Genomic DNA, 21,038 nt, shown 5'->3' on the forward strand with positions numbered 1-21,038 from the left:
GCTTGGGTCTTGCGCGACTGGCGCTGTGGGAACTCGCTCTCGGGGCACTTGCTCTGTGGATGGCACGCAGTGAAGGGAACGCTCAGGGGGAGCTCCGGTGGCTCCGCTCCACTGGGAAGGAGTCTCTCCCCTCTCCATGACGCGGTCGATCCACGCTGAAGGTGGGGGGGGTGGCGCAGGAACTGATCTGCCCCCGGAGTGGGCGAATTCGGAGCTGACCCCGGCCCCTGTGGGCTGCGGGGGACTCGCGCCTGGCGCATGCGCTGTGATTGGCAGGCAGTAGGGAGGGGGGTTGGGCGGTCCTGGCGCCTCGTGGTCAGGGCGCGCCGTTCCTTTGTTTGATTTCGCGGGCTTTGCTATCACGTGGTCTCTCTGTTTTCCTGGCCACGCGGTTATGCCGGGCGGCTGTAGCCCTGCTGGAATGTCTGCCTCAACAGTCTCCTGCCGCAACGGAGCGACTCCGGCGTACCCGCGGGGCGGCGGGGAGCGCGGCGGCGGGGCGACCCCAGTCCCGAGGTACCCGCAGGGCATTGGCGGCGGCGGCGGTGGAGCCGGCGCCGAAGGTGGATGGACAGGGGAAGAGAAACTCCAAGGGGTTTGTCTCCCCCTCCACATGTCTCTCTCGGCTGAGGGCATTCCCCATCGCGCCTTCTCGGAGTTAGGATTTAAATAAAACTCACTCACGGTTTGGTTTCCTGCGGCGTGTCTCGTGGGGTTCCAAGGTTGCTGCTGAGGTCCGGCCGCTTCTACAGCGGCAGCCGGTGGTCTCATTCGCTGTACAGAGGCGACTTCTTGGCTTTTCGCGGCGACGAACGGCGTGGAAAAGCTTTGATTCCATGGTTGCTGTGATTCTGTCGGGTTTTCCGGAGCGGGAGCGGGCGGTGCCGCGTCTGGGTACCGCGGCGGGTGTCCAACGGACGGCACGGGCGGTGCAGAAGGATGTTCAGGGGAAAAACTGCTATGTAGAAGCTGACTTTTTTCCCTTCTCTCCGGTAGATCGAGGTTTTTACGGGCTCGTTCTACCTCTAACAGCATTTTTCTTACAACTGCATATGACGGAATGAGCGGCAAAAATTCTTCGGGTGCAGTTTGCACTAAATTCCACAAATCTGCCCCAATTTTATCACACACTTCTATGGAAAGCGTGGAATTGGCATCTGTTAGGTGCCTTCGAGTGAAACACCAATCCAAAAATTCCTGTAAGGCTTGTCTTTCAATGTTTGTTTTTGTAACACGAGCTAGTTTTTCAAATTTATCAAGCAATAACTTCGTTTTAGTCGAGTTGGAATTTCCCATGTTTCTTTAACTCACCGGTTCGAAGGTCGTGGTTCCTTCAGTCCACGTTCTTTCAGCAGCTCTCAGGGCCACTACACAAAACTCCCAAGTTTACAGGAGACAGAAGCTCTCAGGGGCTTCTCCACAAAGCACCCAAAAAAACTGGGGCATAGCAGCTCTCGGGGGCCACTTCTTAAGGCTCTAGGCAGACGTGCAGGTGGGTTTCATGTTCTGAGACACGTCGGGGTCCACCATTTGTTGCCGCCATGGCCTAGCGGAGACTGCACCCACCAATGTGATGTAAAGCAAATCCCAAGTTTATTCAAATACACAGGTATATATGACCTCAAGTGACCCCACCCCAGGTGCGGTGGTCTGACTCCAATTGGTTGAGGCTGGAAACATGTCCTTTTAAGGTGAAAACGAAACCTGTAAGGTGGTCCTCCAGAGCCACCTGAATCGGGCTGCAACAGTAACCTGTCAAAAAGTTCAGGCATGAGCATTACCTGTTATTGTTTCCAGAAGAAGCAACTCATCGTGTCCTTTCTTGCTGTCCCTCATGGGATGATCAGCCTTTCTAAAACTAATAATACTAGAAACAGCCTAAGTGGGAAAAAGTCAGGATGGTTGCTAAAGTCCAACTTTTTTCCACCACAGGTGTTTATTCTTTTCTCTGCAATAACTCATCTTTGTACTAGCATAGCCTGTGCCACCACAGAGCAAACTGGCTTGTAGGTGTGATCCTGCTGAAAATAAACTCTTGTTTTGATTAGTTTTTGGTTACAGAGATTAGATCCTTAATTTCTTTTAAGGCCTTTCAGTACATGTATTTGGGCTGGTGCAAAGCAATTATGTGGTAGGGACAAGGGCAAAAAAATGGGCCAGGGAAATAGTTGAACAGCTTTTGGCAGGCGCTGTGGATTGCTGCTGGTGTTAATTTGCCTTGGGAGTGTATTAAGAATGAAAACATAGTTTGAAATGAAAATAAATCTCTAAACACTGAAGTTAATGTGGGAGAGCCAGTGACCGTCTAGAGTGTGAAATTATTCATTCAGTAGTAGCTATTTTTAGTTAATTTTTTCTAGGCAGGGGTAACACTGTATGATTAAAACACTGATGCCCAAAAAGGCAGATTTGTCCTTTTTTACAAGTTGTCCTGATATAGCCGCACTGCCACTGCTAGTTGTGTTGTAAATGATGATACATTTTGTTACTACTGAGTTTGGGGTGAGAGGGTTTGTTTTGTATTTGTTATTGTTTTGAATAGTTTCTTCCTTTGCAACAGAATGAAACTGACACCGTTTTACTTGTTTTCCTGCTGCCCAGTCACCTTAGGTAGTGGGAAAAGTGACTGAAACGAGTGGTCTTGCTCAGAGACCTGCTCCTGTCTCTGTGCTCACTTGCTACACTTCAGCTTAGCTTACACTGCCTTATTGTTCAGGGCATCCAGGGCGCATTTTGCAATACTTTGAGGTGGTGTCTTTGTCGCATCAGAGGGAGGGGCGTCTTCACATCAGAGTAGCTACCTCTTAATTGCTGCCTTAATGTAAGCAGCCTGATCAAGGAGGGATGCAGATATGTTTGACTTCAGTAAAAATAGACAAGAACAAGCTATGCCAGGCTAAATTCCTCTGTGATTGATTATATACCACAGTGTTACTCATACAATAAAAAGAAATAAAAAAAAGGTAAGCCAATTTTACATTAGATGCTACTGGTTTTGTGTATAGACTACTCAGTAAGACATTTCTCCTCAGTTTAAGAGGTCTCTGCTCTTCCCTACCCACTTTTTTTTCCCCTCTGTGTTCCAGGCATTGGTCTTTCAGTAGGTTTTATGATTATAGCAGGACCACTTTGTAACCTGTGTTAATGAAACACTGTGATCTTTATAAACCATGTTGAAAGAACTCTGAATATGTTGCTTCGCCCTCCCCCCCATTAATTTGAGTAATTTGATTGATGTGACTTAGGTGCAGTCCATCGGAGTTAATGAACCAGGTTGGAAAGAAGTGGCTCTGGAGGAAGGAGGGCAGCAACCTCTTACAGCAGCTTTTCCACTAGAAAAATTGCAGCATGGAAAACCCTCCGCTAGGTTATAAGTGTATCAGAGACCATCTCAGTAACATGTAACACTGCCTGCAATCAGGCAATGGTTTTTATATGGTAGCTTGCAGGCAATCCATAAAATTGGCAATAGATTTATCTGATAAATTTAGCAGTGTCTTGTGGTGTGTAAAGTCTGAAACTTTCACAAATGCAAATGGCGTATAGCAAGGGAAACACTTCAGGTACATCTGTTTAATGTTGGTTTTAAAATTTTGAGTGTTTTTTTTTAATAGGATAATACTAGGTGGTAAGAATAATTTTCTATCTACATAGTTTTCAGTTTAGACAACAGTTGTGGCTGAAGTCTGAAGACTAGTTTGGTATGTTGTTTTCATGATTCCAGATGGTAAGGAGACTTCTAGCATGGTCCTCATGCTACAGACTTTGGGTTCTGAATTACACAGTTTTTAGGGGCTGTACTACTAAATTCAGGTTTGACATATGCAAAAGAGTCATTGAATCACCTGGATTGAAAAAGACCTCCGAGATCATCAAGTCCCATCCTTGATCCACTACCACCATGGTTACAAGAGCATGGCACTCAGTGCCTCATCAGTCTCATCTTAGAAACCTCTGGGGACAGAGAATCCATCACTTCTCTGGGCAGCCCATTCCAACGCCTGATTACCCTCTCTGTAAAGAATTTCTTCCTAATATCTAACCTAAACCTCCCCTGGCAGAGCTTAAGACTGTGCTCTCTTGTCAAACTGATAGTTGTCCCAACCCCCACCTGGCTACAGCCTCCAGGTAGTTGTAGAGGGTGATGAGGTCTCCCCTGAGCCTCCTCTTCTCCAGACTAAACAACCCTTGTGTTCAAGCCCCTTCACCAGCCTCGTTGCTCTTCTCTGGACCCGCTCCAGCACCTCGACCTCCTTTCTGAACTGAGGGGCCCAGAACTGAAGACAACACTCAAGGTGTGGCCTCACCAACGCAGAGTACAGGGAAAGGATCACTGCCCTGGTCCTGCTGGCCACGCTGTTCCTGATCTAGGCCAGGATGCCATTTGCCTTCTTGGCCACCTGGACACACTGTTGGCTCACGTTGAGCTTCCTGTCAATCCCAACCCCTGGGTCTCCTTCCATCTGGCTGCTCTCCAGCCACTCTGTGCCCAGCCTGTAGCGCTGCAGGGGGTTGTTGTGGCCAAAGTGCAGGACCTGGCAAGTGGCCTTATTGAACTTCATCCCATTGGAATCAGCCCCTCTCTCCAGTTTGTCCAGGTCCCTCTGCAGAGCCCTCCTGCCTTTCAGCAGATAGACACTGCCCACCGCCCCCCAACTTAGTGCCATCTGCTAATGGTGGATTAAATCCCCTCATCTAAATCATTGATAAAGATATTAAACAGAACTGGACCCAACACTGATCCATGGCGCATACCGCTGGTGACCGGCAACCAGCTGGACACAGCCCCATTCACCAGCACTCTCCGGGCCCTGCCATCCATCCAGCTCCTAACCCAGCAGAGAGTGCCCCTGTCGAAGCCATGGGCTACCAGCTTTGCCAGGAGTATGCTATGGGAGGCAGTGGAAGTCCAGATGGACACATCCGCATCCACCAGGTGGGTCACCTGATCATAAAGGGAGATCAGGTTGGTCAGACAGGACCTACCCCTCCTAAACCCATGCTGGCTGGGTCTGATCCCTTGTCCATCCCGTAGGTGCTGTGTGATTGCACTCAGGATGATCTGCTCCATAACCCTGCCAGGCGCTGAGGTCAGGCTGACAGTTCTCTGGTTTCCCGGGTCCTCCCTGTGGCCCTTTTTGTGGATCAGTGTTATATTCACCAACTTCCAATCATCTGGGACCTCCCCAGGGAGCCACAACTGTTGGTAAATGATGGAGAGCGGCTTGGCGAACTCTTCTGTCAGCTCCCTCATCACCCTTGGGTGGATCCCATTTTTTTTTCTCATTGTAGAGAAAGAGAAGAGGTTGTATTTTTAGAGCAGGGTCAGACTTCTCTAATATATTTGAGCTTGCTTTCTAGAATAATCTGGTCTCTTATAAGTAATTATGTTGATCTGTTTCTAGTAAGGGAATTTGATGTCGTTATGGATCTCTTTTACAGAAAATTAGCAAATGTATCTTAGGGATCAAAAGTACTTTATTTTTTAGAGGAGAAAGAGAAGTTAATGTGAAAAAGAATATCCTTTTTGTTTCTTATGCAATATAGCTTTCAATATTATGGTTTTAATTTCTGTTATTCTACACAGACTGATGAAAATATGCAACAAATTTTGAGAGCACTGCTCTTCATTTTCAGTCTCTCATATATTGTGTATTACTTTGTTTTGGATTTTTCTGTCTAAAGTAGAAGACCTTGCTGAGTTATCCATTCAGATTCGAGGTTGGCTGTTTAGTTCTTAGTTATCCCTTAATCTTACTGAAGTGGATGGAATTCAGGCAGATAAGGTTAAAAGATTAGAAATTATCCATAGCAAGTCTTTAATATCCTACCTATTTGCCTGTTTGTGTCAGGAAACTTTTCAAAGTCTTAGTGGAACTTCTATTACATTTGGCAGCCAACCATTAGGAAATCTATATGAGGAATCTGGAGAAGCAGAATAGGTTGCCAGGGAGAGTGTGCTGGGATATGTAAACATAAAACATCACTTAGGAGCTTTACAGCTTTGTTACTTATTGATGCTGATCATTGTAATTCACAATAAGAAGCTTCCACACCTTCAGTACAAGTTATTTGCATGAACAATTTGTCCCTAATGTCATATTCTAAAGATATTACTTAATATTACTAAAATTGGGAAAATAAGCAATCTGAGAAAAAAACCCCAGAACTGCAAGAAATGGAAAAACATACTTTGTGTGTATTTCCTGCCCATTTTACACTTGTAAGAGTGTCTCAGTCATTTCTAAGTTCATGTATAGGTAGTCACCATGAATGACTTCACATTTAAGTGTGCTTGTGAACTGTGTCAGTTTGTGACCTGACGTTCTAGAAGTATTTTGAGGCTTAGGAGATTTTCATTCTTATTGGGAGTGATTTCAGTTTTAGTTTGAGTAATCAAAGGAGTTTGTTCTCTCTCAACAGATAATGTTTTTCTCCCATTGGTGAGGTAGTACCTTACACCCCTTCCAGGTGACCAGCTCAATACACTGATTGATCTCTGACAATGTGGGAGCAATGAGGGTGATTTAAATAGCTTGTGATTGTGTTTTCCCAACTTGCTTATTCTTTGGAAACAGTTGAAGCCATTTTTCTTTAGCTGTCTGCTGTAGTCCAGGAGTAGCATATATTTTGATTTGATGGGTTGTTTAGTTTATAGTGAAGGTGTTAATTTTCTGGAGTATTCTGTAGAAGTGGTAGTCATAGTCCTGGAGTGATTTAAGACATGCAGATGTGGCACTTATGGACATAGTTTAGTGGTGGACTTGGCATTGCTGGGTTAATGCTTGAACTCAATGATTTTAAAGGTCTTTTCCAACCTAAATGATTGTATTGTAAGTATAAGATGACTTTCAGCACCAGAACTTAGGTGCATACATCATCTTTTCTGCTTCTCTAGCTCCCTAAATGCAATTAAGATTCAGATCAGACCACTGTTATTTTTTTTGTGCCTTAAGAAAGGAAAATACGCTTTGCTTATTGGGCATAACTGTTTATACTGTCAAGCTGAGAGTAACAGTAAGTTAAAAAAAGTCTACTTATTGAAAGCAGTGAATAAATATTTTTTTTGTTTCTTTCTCCATTTTTTATTTCTTTTAGCTGCCAGCTTGTGGGGCCCATATAAGGATATATGGCAGACTGTAATGAATGCCATTTGGAAAAGGCAACCTGAAGCTGTTCATCGTCTTGATCAGATTTTAAAGAAACACAAATCTGACTTCATCTCTCTCTTCAGAAATCCGGTAATGGACTAATGATTTCTTGTGGAATGAGTTGGGGAGTTGATGATTTAATCAGTCTTACAGTATTGTTTTACATACCATTTAGACCCTGACAATTCTTTTCATTCTGGATTTTTACAGTATATAATGCAAGTGTGCCATACCAGCCTTGTTCTGCTGTAAGAATACAAATAGCTTGAATAATACCTACTATTTTGTAAATTCTACAGGATAAATTTATCTGTGTTGTATTTTTTCTCTCATTGTTTGAATGCTATTTCGAATGTATACTATTTAATATATTTTAATAGTAGAAGTATCTGATGATCTATCAGTCACCTATTAGCTTTTTTTTCGTTATTCTTGTGTGTCTGAAATAAAGCACCAAACTATTTTGTCTGGTTTTGGTCTGTGCTCTTGTTTCAATCAGGTTAATGAACACACTAAATAAGTGAACCCATGAATTTAAAAATTATATAATGTTGTGTTAGGAATGTCAGGTAATGTGAAAAAGCTCAGTATTTCCTGGCTGATGGATCACAACTCGAAACATGTTTTCTTTCAGTGGTGTTACTTCTGCAATACTAGACAACACTTTTAACTGATAGGTCAGAAAATTAAACTCGGCTATAGAGTTTTGTCGATATATTTTAGCATCTCAGTTTAATGGACAAAGAATGATGTAGAAAATAGCAGCTGGGAGTAATGCAATAGTTGTGATCAACAACCCAGATGTTTTTCATTGAGCTGATAAAAATTTCTGTTGAGAATTATATCAAATTTTACTTTCAATCTCCATTAATCTTAGTAAAATAAGAGCACATTGTATAAGATTATTTTTTGTATGTTCTCAAAAAGACACCACTGCTGTGCAAGTGTGAAGCATTTTTAGAATGTCTTTACTATCTCTGTGTTTAAAAACACTGTTTGTTTTATGGTGACAACCTAACCTGTTAGAACAGTATTTGTGAGGAAAGATTGTTGTGTAAATCTTTATTCAGTTATTTGATCTTGCCATTTTGCATAACTTCTGGAGGTTGTTTCTCTTGCAGCCAAAGAATGTTCAACAGCATGAGAAAATTCAGAAAGCAAGTACAGAAGGGGTTGCTATCCAGGGTCAGCAAGGAACGAGGCTCTTGCCAGAGCAACTCATCAAAGAAGCCTTTATCCTCAGTGACCTCTTTGATATTGGAGAGTTGGCAGCTGTTGAACTCCTTCTAGCTGGTGAGAAGAAAAGATATTGAAGAGCTGGAAAAATACAGCTTAAATAGGGCCATCTTATTTAAGTGTATGCTTAACGTGAATGCATGATTCAGTGAAGGCCTGAGCTTCCCAACATAGAAGGTTCTTCAAAAGAAATGTACTCTCACTGTAATGTAATACAATAGCAGTGTTCTGAACCTTAATTTTCATACACACAGGTAGTGCAAAAGGGGGAATATTTTGAGGAGGTTTTATGACTTTCTTTCCCTATAACTGAATTTAAACATCATTTAAAATACTTCAGTGTTTTTCTATAAAGCAGTGTAACAGATATTTGTTCTTCAATCTATGTATTAGCTATACATTGATATGTGACTCTATTTGGATCATAATCTAATTGATTAGTAAGAGAAGTATTCTGGAGAGTGACATGTTCTTTACATGTAGAAGATGGATTTTAGAGTTAAGATGTAATTGTTAATTATCATTACTAGCTACTGTTCCTCATTTAACTTAAAAATAAATCTTTGAAGAAGTAGCTTGCAAATTTGTCAGCTTTAGAAAGCCATCTTCAAATCAGGCTCCATTTATTTTGAATTTGAATTTTTAATGTAAGTTCAGGCAGAAAATTTAATTTTGAATAAAAAGATATTTTGATGATAATCAGTTTGAATTGATTATTAAGATGGATACATATCAGTCACTGATACAATTTAGACTAGGATGTGTCTGGCCTAGCACACTTTTTATAATTTTTGGATCTTTTAATTGTTGAATATTAATAATAGCACCCAAAATATCTGTGATTAAAGTGCTAAAACAAATCAAAGTGACAGTGAATAAACACAGCTACTTTGAACGCTGTATTTGTATTTCAGTTAGAAATACAAAGATACAGAGAATGTTAACAAAGTGCGTATGTTCACCTTTTCTGTGCATTTTCCTTTCCGTAGGAGAACACCAGCAACCTCATTTTCCTGGCCTTACAAGAGGTCTGGTGGCAGTTCTGTTGTACTGGGATGGGAAAAGGTGCATTGCCAATTCACTGCGAACCCTCATCCAGTCACGCCAAGGCAAGACGTGGACATTGGAACTCAGGTCTGTATTGGGGTGATGAGCTGATCAAAGCTCTTTGTTTTGAGTGCTTTTAGGGCTAATTAGACTAAAAGGAATATGTATATTCTCAAATTTGTTTGTTTCTCATAACCTGATGCAGCTGCTTTCACATTCTACTTTTAAGCATAATATTAAAGTTTTTTGCACATATTTTTATTGGCTTGTGGGGATATCGGTTTTACTTTCGGTTCTTTCATGCTATTTCACCTTTGGCAGTGTTTTGTTTAAGACACCCTCCCAGTTGGTCTTCCTCTAACTAGTGGTGACTACTCAGTATTTGAGTTTGCAATGTTCTGATTTCTTGTGTACTGCAAAACCAGAGAATTGGGCTCCTGCCTTTATTTAAAGGAATGCATTATCTACTGGTGAACATTGTTTGCTAGTGTTTTTCACCCTGAAAAGAAAGCAGTACACACTGCCTACTTCCAGTGCACAGCGATTCGTTGACTACAGAAGGGTGAAAAGATGTGTTCTAGTGTAAATATAAATTATGAAGCATAGCATAAATGATTACATTAGAACTAGCTCCACGACTCAATAGAGTTGAGTATCTGGACAACTGCATTTACTAGTAAGAAAGAGTCTGTGAGCTTGTGAGTTGTGTGCATCTTATGTATAGTACTTCTAGCTTTTAATAGAAATCCTGATTAGCTGATCCCTGTTGTATTTTCATATTCCATGTTTTTGAACCTACAGTTACCTAAAGACTTTGTTTCCATTCAGCATCATGTTTTGAGAGGGCACTGCTTACTGATTAGTGATGCACGTCTTTATTTACTGTATATAATTTATTTGTACATTGTTTTTTCACCAAATATGTTTGATGGAATTCATTATTTTAGACTTCCTTTGTGACTGGGAAAATATGATTAATTGTTAAATTTATATTCTTTCTGTTATAGTCCAGAGTTAATTTCCATGACAACACGCTTTACAGATGACTTAATGGAGCAGGGTTTGACTCAGAAGATCCTTACACTTGTGTCTCAGATTGATTTGAATAATGAATTTGATAAACTCCAGAGAGAGCGAGGGTTGGGCAGTGAGAAACATCGGAAAGAGGTAAATACTCAAGAGTGCGAATATTTTTCTGTATTACTGAAAAGGTTGGAATGCAGTTAGACTATAAAGAGTTCTCGACCTTTGCAAGGTCTGTTACTGTCTGAGAGATCACAGTAACTACTCCACAGCTTGTGCAATAGGAGTGTGGGATCCTGATTTCTGTTTTGCTGTTGCTTCCACATGCCGAATTAGCCTATTTTTAGTGAAGAAGTATAACCAAGGACAGTAAAAAAGTAAGCACAATACTTGCACTATGTGTAATTTTAAGAAAAAATTCACACTAACTGCTGCAGTGTATTTTTTCTAGCAGGAAGATTGAAAACATTATTGTTTTGATTTGTGAACTTCTTTCTAATGGGTGATCTGTCTAAAAATTTTTCTATGTAATAATAAGTCAATTTCGTTTCCACCAAATAAAGAACTAGTTTGACAGTTTTACTGTTAATCTAGAAACTATGTAAAGAATATCCTTCTCATTTATGTTAAATTATCTTAATTTACCTTAGTTTTACCTTAAAGTCTATTTAATGCTTCATTTTAGGTGGAATACCATATTTCCCTCCGTATTCATTAGAACTATTATTCTGCTGGAATCTGTACACAAATCTCTGGCTATGTTAAATGTTGAAAAGTTTATATCCCTGTGAATGCGATGTTTATAGCACTTTATTTTTTATTTAGCTGGGTACAATGGATATAGGATAAGAATGTTACTAGAAACTCATAATTTAGCTAAATAAAATACAGGTTTACAAAGACCATTATGAAAGGCCATAAATGCCTTTTTTTTTAATCCTAACTTCCTACTGTTTTCATAAGAGTCAATGCAGTTAAAACTCAGCCTTGGGGGGAGAAATTACGTTAAATGAGATAAATGTTTGAAAACAGGTAATTTTGGTGTACCTTAGAAAAAAGACAAACTTTATTTTCAAGAGCTGTTGTGCTTAATTGTATTGTAGCATACAATAATCTTCGATGTAAAAAGAAAAACACTATTTTTAGTAGGATAGTACTTGATAGCCTTTATGTTGGGCTTGATATTTATTCAATATGTAATTTAATTGATGTTTATATTCTAAAGTTGATTTCTAATTTTAACTATTTTTCATATTTCTCAATATCTTACAAGTTGAGTGTTTGTATAGCCAGTTGAGGACATCCCTTTTTGGGTAAGGGAAAGACTATGACCTTATCTGGAAATAACTGTCAGGGCAGTATTGTAATTAGAGACAGGAAATGTGACTTTTGTGTGATACATTTACAGCTCTATAGGTTCGTTGTAGATTCTTGTGTCCTGACCCTGACAGGGATGCTGATTGCATGTAGTCACATTCCCAGGTATCTACTCACACCTCACATGAAATACATGAGAACATGAATGCAATTAACAAGCAGCAGAAGTGTACATTTTGTGTTTAGCAATTAAACCCTACATTTTCTGTAGCTGCTGTCTTTAGAGTAATTTTTAACTTAACCTGATCATCGTGATTGACTGAGATGGACAAATTTGAACATGTCACAAGAATATCTACATTCACCGTTTTTCTATTTGATTTTTCTTCTAAAGGTTTCTGACCTCATTAAAGAATGCCGACAGTCCTTGGCTGAAAGTCTGTTTGTCTGGACCTGTCAGTCCCCACTGAGTAAGGATGACACTCTAATCCTCATAAGTTACCTGGAGAAGGTAACAGTGGAAGCTGATGGCTCCTTGGACGGTGTGAACTTGTCTCTTCTCATGGCTCTCCTGTACTGCTTTGATGTCAGCTTTCTGGAACAAGGAGCAGAGGATCGTGAAGGTAATGCTGGCAGGTTTCCCAGAGATTACATTGTACAGATGGATAAATTGTTATTGAAACAATTTTTTTATTGATTGGTAACAAATTGATAGGATTTTGAATGTTTGTTTTCAAATTCATTTACTGGGTATTGGTTTTGTATTTGTTTCTGCTGTTCTTCAAGATTTGATGCACCGGCTCCCTCTGCTAGCAGAAAGACAGTACATAGCAACGATACACACTCGTCTTCAGGAGTCTCAGCCTTGGAAATTACCAGGCCTGCAAGCTACTGTTAGATTAGCCTGGGCACTGACACTACGAGGAATATCCCAATTATCTGATGTGACAGGTAAATTACCCCTAAAGTGCAGTTCTTGCACAGTAGTATTCAGCTTGCAAGGGGTGTAAGTCAAAGTATCTATTACCTTGTTGAAGTGTAAGTATTTACCTTTAGGATAAAATTACCATTGACACTCCTTAAAGCTTTCTCAGTGTGTGAGTTTGGTTGTCAAGAATTGAATTGCTCTGAAATGTACACAGATTCAGAGGTAAGTAGTTATTAGACAGTAATGTTGCATAGTGTCTCATTGAAGTGAAAGAGACTTTCAGGTACTGGAAAACTCAGATATTGTGTTTTCAGTTTTAGTATCATGTGAGCACTTGAATTAAGAATAGATTTCTGATTTTGTTTTCTTTTACATCTGTAAATGTTAAACCTCAGTATCTTGAGAGGATGAATCTATTTATAATTTCCTTTTTTCCTTTCTGAACTTCATGAGCTTTCCAGGCTTCCTACTAGATCAAAATTGAGTCTCCTTCGGAATATCTATTAAAGAAAATGCAAACATTATAATTTAATGTTTAATTAAGGTTGGTTTGTGATTCTTGGTTCACTGCCACAGATTTTTTTGGGTAAATGGATTATGCACTTTAACACTTATTAAAGCAGAAAGTTAAGGCCATCACCCTGCCATTTATTTGTCTTTTTCCAGTCTAGTGTTTTCCTGTGTGGTAGAAAAAACACAGTTGATAGAAACATGTACATTTGTGTGTCAGCTGAATATCCTGAAATACGTTTTGCTTCGTAACAGATTATTGTTTTTTTTTTCCTCTTGCGAATTTTGTTGCCCAGCTCTTGCAGAATTCACTGAGGCAGATGAGGCAATGGCAGAGCTGGCCATTGCTGATTATGTCTTCCTGTTCCTGACTGAATCTGTTGTGGGGTCTGAAAATTTCTACCAAGAGGAATTTTACATTCGCAAAATTCATAACCTTGTCACAGACTTCCTTGCACTCATGCCAATGAAGGTGAGTTGTTTGTGTGAATAGCAGTGACTGAGAAACGTGGGCATCTCTTCTGTGTTTCTAACATTTGGACAGGTAGCATAGAGTGTCAGACATCACCCTCAGCTTCAGGTCCTGCAGTTCAGAAAACTTTTTCGCTTTATAGAAGCCATGATGTTCGGGGTTTGTTTTCTGTGCTGAAGTAGAATGTGATTTTTAAAAAATTTCAGTGTGGTGAGATTTACAAAACAAGCTTTTGTGGTGTTTTACATGATTAAAATTTAAATGAATTCTGAAATTGATGGCTATGCATGTGGGGTATTGATCTTTTGTTGATTTTTTGTCTTTTGATGCAGACAGTAGCATAACCTAATTTAACTAGAGTTTTTGTCTCTCATTTTTAGTTTATTCTTTTACTACTTAAGGGGAGGGATTTTGCTTTTTCAGTAGTATCAATTCTTGGGAAAATATGCAACCATTTTCAATAGAGCAGCAGAAATGCTATAAAAGGGTTTTAAAAAAAAGTTTGAAGTAATTTCAACAGTTTCATTTGTGCAAGATCTTGTAATTAGACATGGAAAATCAAAATTCTGTGAAAACTCTTAATTGATGGAGGCTTTATTTTGTGACCTTTATTATGTTGAGCTGTTAGAGTTGCCAAATAATTACTTCTTTACATGTGCAAAAAGGAAGATTTAAACCCAGATTATTTCATTGTAATGTCACGGAATGTGAACAATATTGGCAGGAGAAACAATATTTGAGCCTCAGGAATCTTTGAGGGCATATATGAACATGTTGTAGACAGGTTTAATCATAGTTTAGTTATAATGTGTCTGCATTGAATGTTTTCTCAAGCTGTCTTTTAAACCCATGGAATATCCATAAAACAAGTATAATGTCACTTCCAACAGGTTTATGTTGATAAATTACAGGTATCTTTCTGCTGCAGTGACAGCCTTCACACAACACTTAGCATGTTAACAGGCTTTGGACATCCTCTGAGGGCTGCACAAAAAGGTGTTTTCTAACACAGACACAATAGCTCTTAGGAATCTTTTGAATATATGGGGTATGTGTGAGGTGTATTATGTGAAATTTCCTTAAACAATCAGGTGCAAACAGGTGTCAAACTGGGAACTTCTTTTGAGGCAGTTTTTTGTTGGATGGTGTTGGTTGATGATACCAGTTTTCATTAAAGAGATATAAGGTAGATTTTTGAATGAAAGTGGAAGAGCTGGAGACTGACCTTGGCTGAGGTTTCTCCCATACTAGATTTAGAATAGACATGACCCAATCTCCTCTATCCACAGAACTGCTTGCAAATCTCAAGGTTATGCTTGATTTGTTGGTATATCTTATCTTCATTGCATTATAGAACTGGATTCTTTATCTCTGGGAAGAGAGTTTCTTTTCCGTTTAAGGTTTTATTCTTGCTTTGGCTCAGATTTGCAGTTAATTGCAGCCATTGCCTGAATATGAACAAAGATTTTCATTACAAGTAGGATTTTGTAATACAGGATATTAGCCAAAATCAGACTGTTGGCTTGTATTCCAGTTTGAGAGAGGCCAGTACTAGTTGTTTCACGGGAAAGACTTTGTTAGGAGGCGGGTGAAATATACTCTGCAAGGCAACTTTTTGTCTTAACTGCTGTTGGGTAGGGGGTTGGCTGATGTCCTCAGCTATTTCTGCTGATTCTCTTAGGTAAATCTTAGGTAAATCTTAGGTAAAGAGAAGTGTCTGTCTTGCAGGATCTTTGTTTTGTTCTATATAACCTTTGTTCAGTTTTATTTAGATCTGTAAGTCAGCATTTTAATTAATTCTTCAGTATAGCTTTAGCATATGCTGCTTGCCAGCGTTGATTTGGGTAAGTGTTTAAGTTGTTTGCATGATGTTGATTCAGAAGTCCATAGTTAGCTTTAGTACCTCAAATAATTACGTATTTCACTTATCAATTTTGTTCTTGTTCAGTTAGTATGCTGATAAGGTAGTTTGACCTTTTCCACAGTTATTTCTAGTTTTAAATATTTTTTGTTACTATTTTTAAATTACTATTTCTTGAAGAGACACAATTATTTTGCTGCTCATTCAGTTTTGCACATTAAGATATTTTATAGACCATGACCCACTCTCTATTGATCATGACGATGTTTTAATTTTTGGTGTGTTGAATGGGTTGCTTACTTCTGTTTCTGGATCCTCAACATCTCCTTGATATTTAACAAAGCTTGATTTTTCATCTCGTGTCTGTTTGCTTTCCATAAGCCTCTGGTGGGGTGTGATGTCAAAAGCTTTTCGACTTTAAAATTAAATGGCAGCTGGTTTTTGTTTAGTAATTACCTTTTTCAACAGAAAGAAGTTTAGGATGCTGATTAAATGGGTAATTTTTTTTAAATTGCTACAGTTCTTCCCCTCCCCTTTTTTTTTTCCTGTTATATTTATTGACTTGTAGTAACACTCTAGTTGAGAAACTGGGTCCAAAGCAATTATATCAGTTCAGAACTTTTCAAATCATAAAGTAGCTGTAAGTAGAAGTAGTTTTAATGGTGAAGAAAGGTGCAATCCACAGATCTATATACAGAAATCATAATTTTGCAGTGTTTTGTGTTTCTTTTCACCCCTTGTGAATAATGGTCTAACATTCTTTGTTTGAACATAATCCATCTAGCTTTTAGATTAACAAGAGGAAAAGGATCCACCTTTTGAGGCCAAATCAGGAGATCTGGCAGATCTGGGAGTTCCTAAGAACTCCCATGGTATCAGTTCAGGGCTTTTGCTGTGCACTGAGGACCTTGGCAGTAAGAAGGTGGTGGAATGTATCTTTGAATGCAAGCTCTTGGGGGGAGAGTGGATTGAAAAAATATAAAATTGGATATTCTTGGTATGGACGTGCAAGTACCTTGGCTTTCTCTGTTGTTCATAGGCCATATAGACAATGCAGTTATTTCTATTGTGCTGCATTCTTAGGCCAGTGGGTTTTTTTTCACTTCATAAATTCTGTAGGTGAAACAGCTGAGAAACCGTGCTGATGAGGATGCCCGGATGATCCACATGAGTATTCAGATGGGTAACGATCCACCTATTTCCCTTCGGAGAGATCTGGAGCATTTAATGCTTTTAGTAAGCCCTATTTTATTTTAAATTACTGTGGCAAATAGTGATTGTGACTTTCATTTTTCATCTGAAAACCTCTATCTAAATGATACCATACAGAGCTGGATCTTCACCTGTTTGGATTAGGGTTTTTTTTCCTTAAATACAGATACTTTTCTATACTTTTCATGTAAAGGAATTAATTTACTTCCTTGGCTTCTGATGTTAGCAATTTTAATTGTTGCTTAGTAAGTAAATACTGCATTATTTCTTACATTTGAAGGTTTTAGGGGGTTTACCCCACTGTTGACCCTGTGATAAATAATTGAAATGTTTAAATAATTCTCATGTTGCTATATTTGTATTAAGAATTTTGGAAGACTGTTTTGTATTTGTGGGAGGGTAGCCTAGGCAATGTGACCCCATCAAGGCTTGTGAAATTTCAAATCCCCTAATTTCAACAGAATTTCAACCAGAAGTGTACATTTTAAAAAAATCATTCTGTTTCATAGTATTTTTTGATAAAATAAAGAAAATGGAAACAAAATAAAGTGGAAAGAAAATAAAAATAATTATATTTTTTAAAATATTATTTAAGGTTACTTAACTATGCTTTCAAAAAAGCCCATATTGGAAATCAGATTTGCATATTAAACAAGGCACTTTGTATTTTCTGCTCATGAATTACTTAAAAACTTATACTGCTTGTCTTTTACAAAGGTGATGGGTATAGGACATATAGGCAGTAAAATTTTCAGTGAAATGCTTTCTTAGGCAGCTCAGAGATACATAGTAAACTTAAATGAAATGAAAATCTACTCTGAGAAAGTTCTATGTTCAGATAACAAATAAGATTTCCATTCATGATATTGGCTGAGTTGTAAATTCAGTATATAAAGGTATGCATGTAGTTATTTAAAGAAAGATGACACTCTTTTCTTACAACAATTCAATCTGTAATAATTAGATAGAAAATTATTCAAGTTTCACTGATGTGTGCATATGGAATCTCCCTGACTGTCACTTGTTCTGATGCTGCTATTTAGAAGCTCTCGTTTTCAGAGAGTTTTAAAAAGTATAACACCAGCTGTTGAAGTAATTGTCTTTGCTTCCTGTAGCTGATATTTTTCTAACATCTTCCTTTCTCTGTTAGATTGCTGAGCTGTATAGGAAAGACCCCTTTAATCTGGAACTTGCTCTTGAATACTGGTGTCCGTCGGAGCCCTTGCAGACATCCACTATCATGGGGTCCTACCTCGGAGTAGCTCATCAGCGACCCCCTCAGCGCCAGGTTATCTACTGTTTCTTCAGTGATTATTAGTAACATCAAACTAAAGTAACAAAAAACCCCCAAGCAACAAAGTTTTTGGTATCCGTATTACAGAGAGCCTCTAAGAAGATGTTACCTTTTTTCAGTGGCTTATATGCATGTGTCTGGTTCTGCATGGCTTGGTTCTTGTTGCTTGTCAATAAACTTGACAAAAAGAGTCCTAACACACCTCCTTGAAAATGTGGTTTAGGTCTGATTTGTTGCAGTTTCTAAATGAATTCTTACACTGCTCTAGTGTTTTCTGTCTGACGACTTCTACATACCTTTTTTGTGTAACTGAGAAATTAAATTAATGCTAAAAAATGTTTTTATTAACAGCAGTTGTTAGTATTTTAGGGGGTAAATATCCACAAGAATATTGTAATTATTTAAAGTCCAATGATTATAGTCCATGATAGAGAGAAAAGTTAAAATTAGAATGAAGAAATTATATAAACAGGTGAAGCAGACATGCCAAAACTCTTTGGATACCTGGAGTGCTGTCAGCCTTCAATGGTTCTTGAAGGGCTGTGTAGCATTAGGCAAAACCTAGTATGAGACAAATTGGACACAGCTCCAGACTCACCCAGAATACAGGCAAGTTAAGTGAGGGCCAGCTGCTATCTGCAAACACCCTAATATGACCATGGAAGGAAGCTGTGTGTGTGAGTTACTGTGCACAAGGTTTATGACAAGCACAATGAATTCTCTCCTGATATCACTTGCACTGTGAGATGTGTTAGTAATACTGCTGTGGAACATTTCTGAGGTGAAGTGAATTTTATCACTGGAAATACAGAAATGGAGAGTTAGTATCATTTACAATCACATGAATTGTTTCAGTTTATGTCCTCTTTTAAGCAAATTTTTCACCCTCAGAGAGACTGAATAGGCCAGACTACCAAGGAACTTTTTTTTATTGGAGTTGATTCCACCTGTATACCCCACCCCGATTACATTAGAATCTGTTTTCTAACTTTTGCTGCTTAATGTTTTCTGAAAATACTCAAATTTACTTTTTTTTTTTTAAACACTGATCTTTATTTGTTCTAGGTTGTCTTGTCAAAGTTTGTTAGGCAAATGGGAGATCTACTTCCTTCTACAATTTACATCCCATACTTGAAAATGCTGCGGGGACTGGCTAGTGGGCCTCAGTGTGCTCATTACTGCTTTAGTTTGCTAAAAGTCAATGGCAGTAGTCATGGTAAGAAAAGTGACACTTCAGCCCTTTATCAAGTCCTTTTCTTTTGAAAAGTGCAGAGACTCATCTCAGATGAATTGTGGCTTCATACTTTTAACATGTCATTATTAGCACAAAGACAAGATTAGAAGGCTTTCCTTGAACTTGTAATTTGGGAAAAAAGGACTGTACAGCTAATTAGAGGGCTGAGCAACCTAGCATGCAATTCACACCACGAAATAATGCATTTTTTAAAAACACTCTTATCTTAACACCTCAAGAAATGCAGACTATCAATATTGCTTATTATAAAACAAAAAATGAGTAATTTCTTAAAGTTAATCATATTTACAAAATATACAGCATAACTTTGCTGAGCTGACTTTTTGTCAGAAACAATTTGTTCTGTTAGAATTTTTTGACACATGTAATATAATAGCACTTTCTCAAAGTAAGAGATGCTGGTCAGTCCTGTGTTTTGCATTTATTTGGCATCGGTCAGATTACAAAAAGGTACCAGCCTACTTTGAAGATGCAAATAATGCTGTAAGGATTCCTAATCATGAAACAAAATACTTATTTGTACTGGTTTTTCATATTAGCACCTTTCTGTGTCAGTTAAAGAAAACAGAAGCAAACAAAAAATTCCTAAACCTGAATGACTAATATTGGAAACAATAGCTTTACTTTGAACTTTATTTTTTCCTTTAGATAAGAAAGTTTTCCTTTTAAATTTACCTACCCTGTTTGTCACCCTGTGAAAGAGTATAAAGAAAATCTTGTCACCTGTTTGTCATTTTTCTAGCAGAAAACATCCAAGGAGCAGGTGGCAGTCCTGTCTCCTGGGAGCATTTCTTCCACTCTTTGATGCTTTATCATGAGCACTTAAGGAAGGACTTGCCAAGTGCAGACAGTGTCCAGTATCGCCACCTGCCTCTCCGAGGCATCACACAGAAAGAACAGGATGGATTAATTGCATTTTTACAGCTGACCACTGTTATAGTCAATTGGGTAAGCAACCTTTTATTTGATTTTCCTTGTTAATTATTCTTCTTTTTCCTTGCAAGTCAACATCATTCATTTGTGAAGTTCTCCTTTATCAAAAAGCTATGTAGGGAAAATTTAGCCAGCAGTTGTTGTCATTTGATTAGTGAACTCCAAAAGTATGGCAGGTGAAGCAGGAAGAGATGGCATCTTTTCCTGTGTTGCTGATTTTCTTGATTCATTGACACTGGTGGTGATAATGGAGATGTCTTTCAGAAGTGAGGTATATTCATGGTAAATCACTATGAAGTAGGAGAGTTCTTTGCATTTATTTATGAGTTTGATAAGGCAAAAGTAATAGTTGAATTCAAAAGGAAATGGTAGAAATTTGTCAAGGAAACTGATCAACTATGAAACTTGCCTCCAGACTTATGATTTAAAATGTCCCCAAACCAAGAGTGTAAAATGGGCCATGAATTGACTGGAAGAGGATTCCAGACAATGAAACTGCAGTGCATAATTTCATATTGTGAATTGTTTGTGTAATTCTGAACAGTGTAGAATTCAGCTCTTCAGTACCCACCAGACTTGGCAGCCTAAAAATTCTGTGATACAGTGAGATAGCCTTGTTTTTCCTGACAGAAACACAAGACAAATCAGTGAAACTAATTAGGCTTTTTAAAAATCATCCTTGGTGGTGGTGATAATGGGGTGATCCTGTCTGAATTGTAATGTCAGCACTGGATAAGTGTGGGGAAGGGGGAACTCTTAAAACTAGTATTTCCTGGCATCATCAAATCATAATATGGGA

The 21,038-nt window shown here is 38.7% G+C and overlaps 1 protein-coding gene across 2 annotated transcripts in view; it reads left to right on the forward strand.

Moving 5' to 3' along the window:
* NUP205 (nucleoporin 205) overlaps nt 1-21,038 on the forward strand; it is a 55,684-nt gene that overhangs the window by 4,293 nt on the left and 30,353 nt on the right. Inside the window, exons 2-12 of one of the 2 annotated variants that reach the window (XM_071551988.1) lie at nt 7,099-7,241; nt 8,273-8,444; nt 9,377-9,521; nt 10,442-10,601; nt 12,169-12,397; nt 12,561-12,725; nt 13,509-13,684; nt 16,665-16,781; nt 17,908-18,045; nt 19,117-19,267; nt 20,049-20,254. In XM_071551988.1, the coding sequence (XP_071408089.1) occupies nt 7,099-7,241; nt 8,273-8,444; nt 9,377-9,521; nt 10,442-10,601; nt 12,169-12,397; nt 12,561-12,725; nt 13,509-13,684; nt 16,665-16,781; nt 17,908-18,045; nt 19,117-19,267; nt 20,049-20,254 (1,802 nt within the window). The remainder of the gene's footprint in view (nt 1-7,098; nt 7,242-8,272; nt 8,445-9,376; nt 9,522-10,441; nt 10,602-12,168; nt 12,398-12,560; nt 12,726-13,508; nt 13,685-16,664; nt 16,782-17,907; nt 18,046-19,116; nt 19,268-20,048; nt 20,255-21,038) is intronic. The other variant, XM_071551989.1, reaches the window with a different exon arrangement.

Source organism: Pithys albifrons, chromosome 3 (genome assembly GCF_047495875.1).
Source record: "Pithys albifrons albifrons isolate INPA30051 chromosome 3, PitAlb_v1, whole genome shotgun sequence".
NCBI classification, from domain to species: Eukaryota; Metazoa; Chordata; class Aves; order Passeriformes; family Thamnophilidae; genus Pithys; species Pithys albifrons.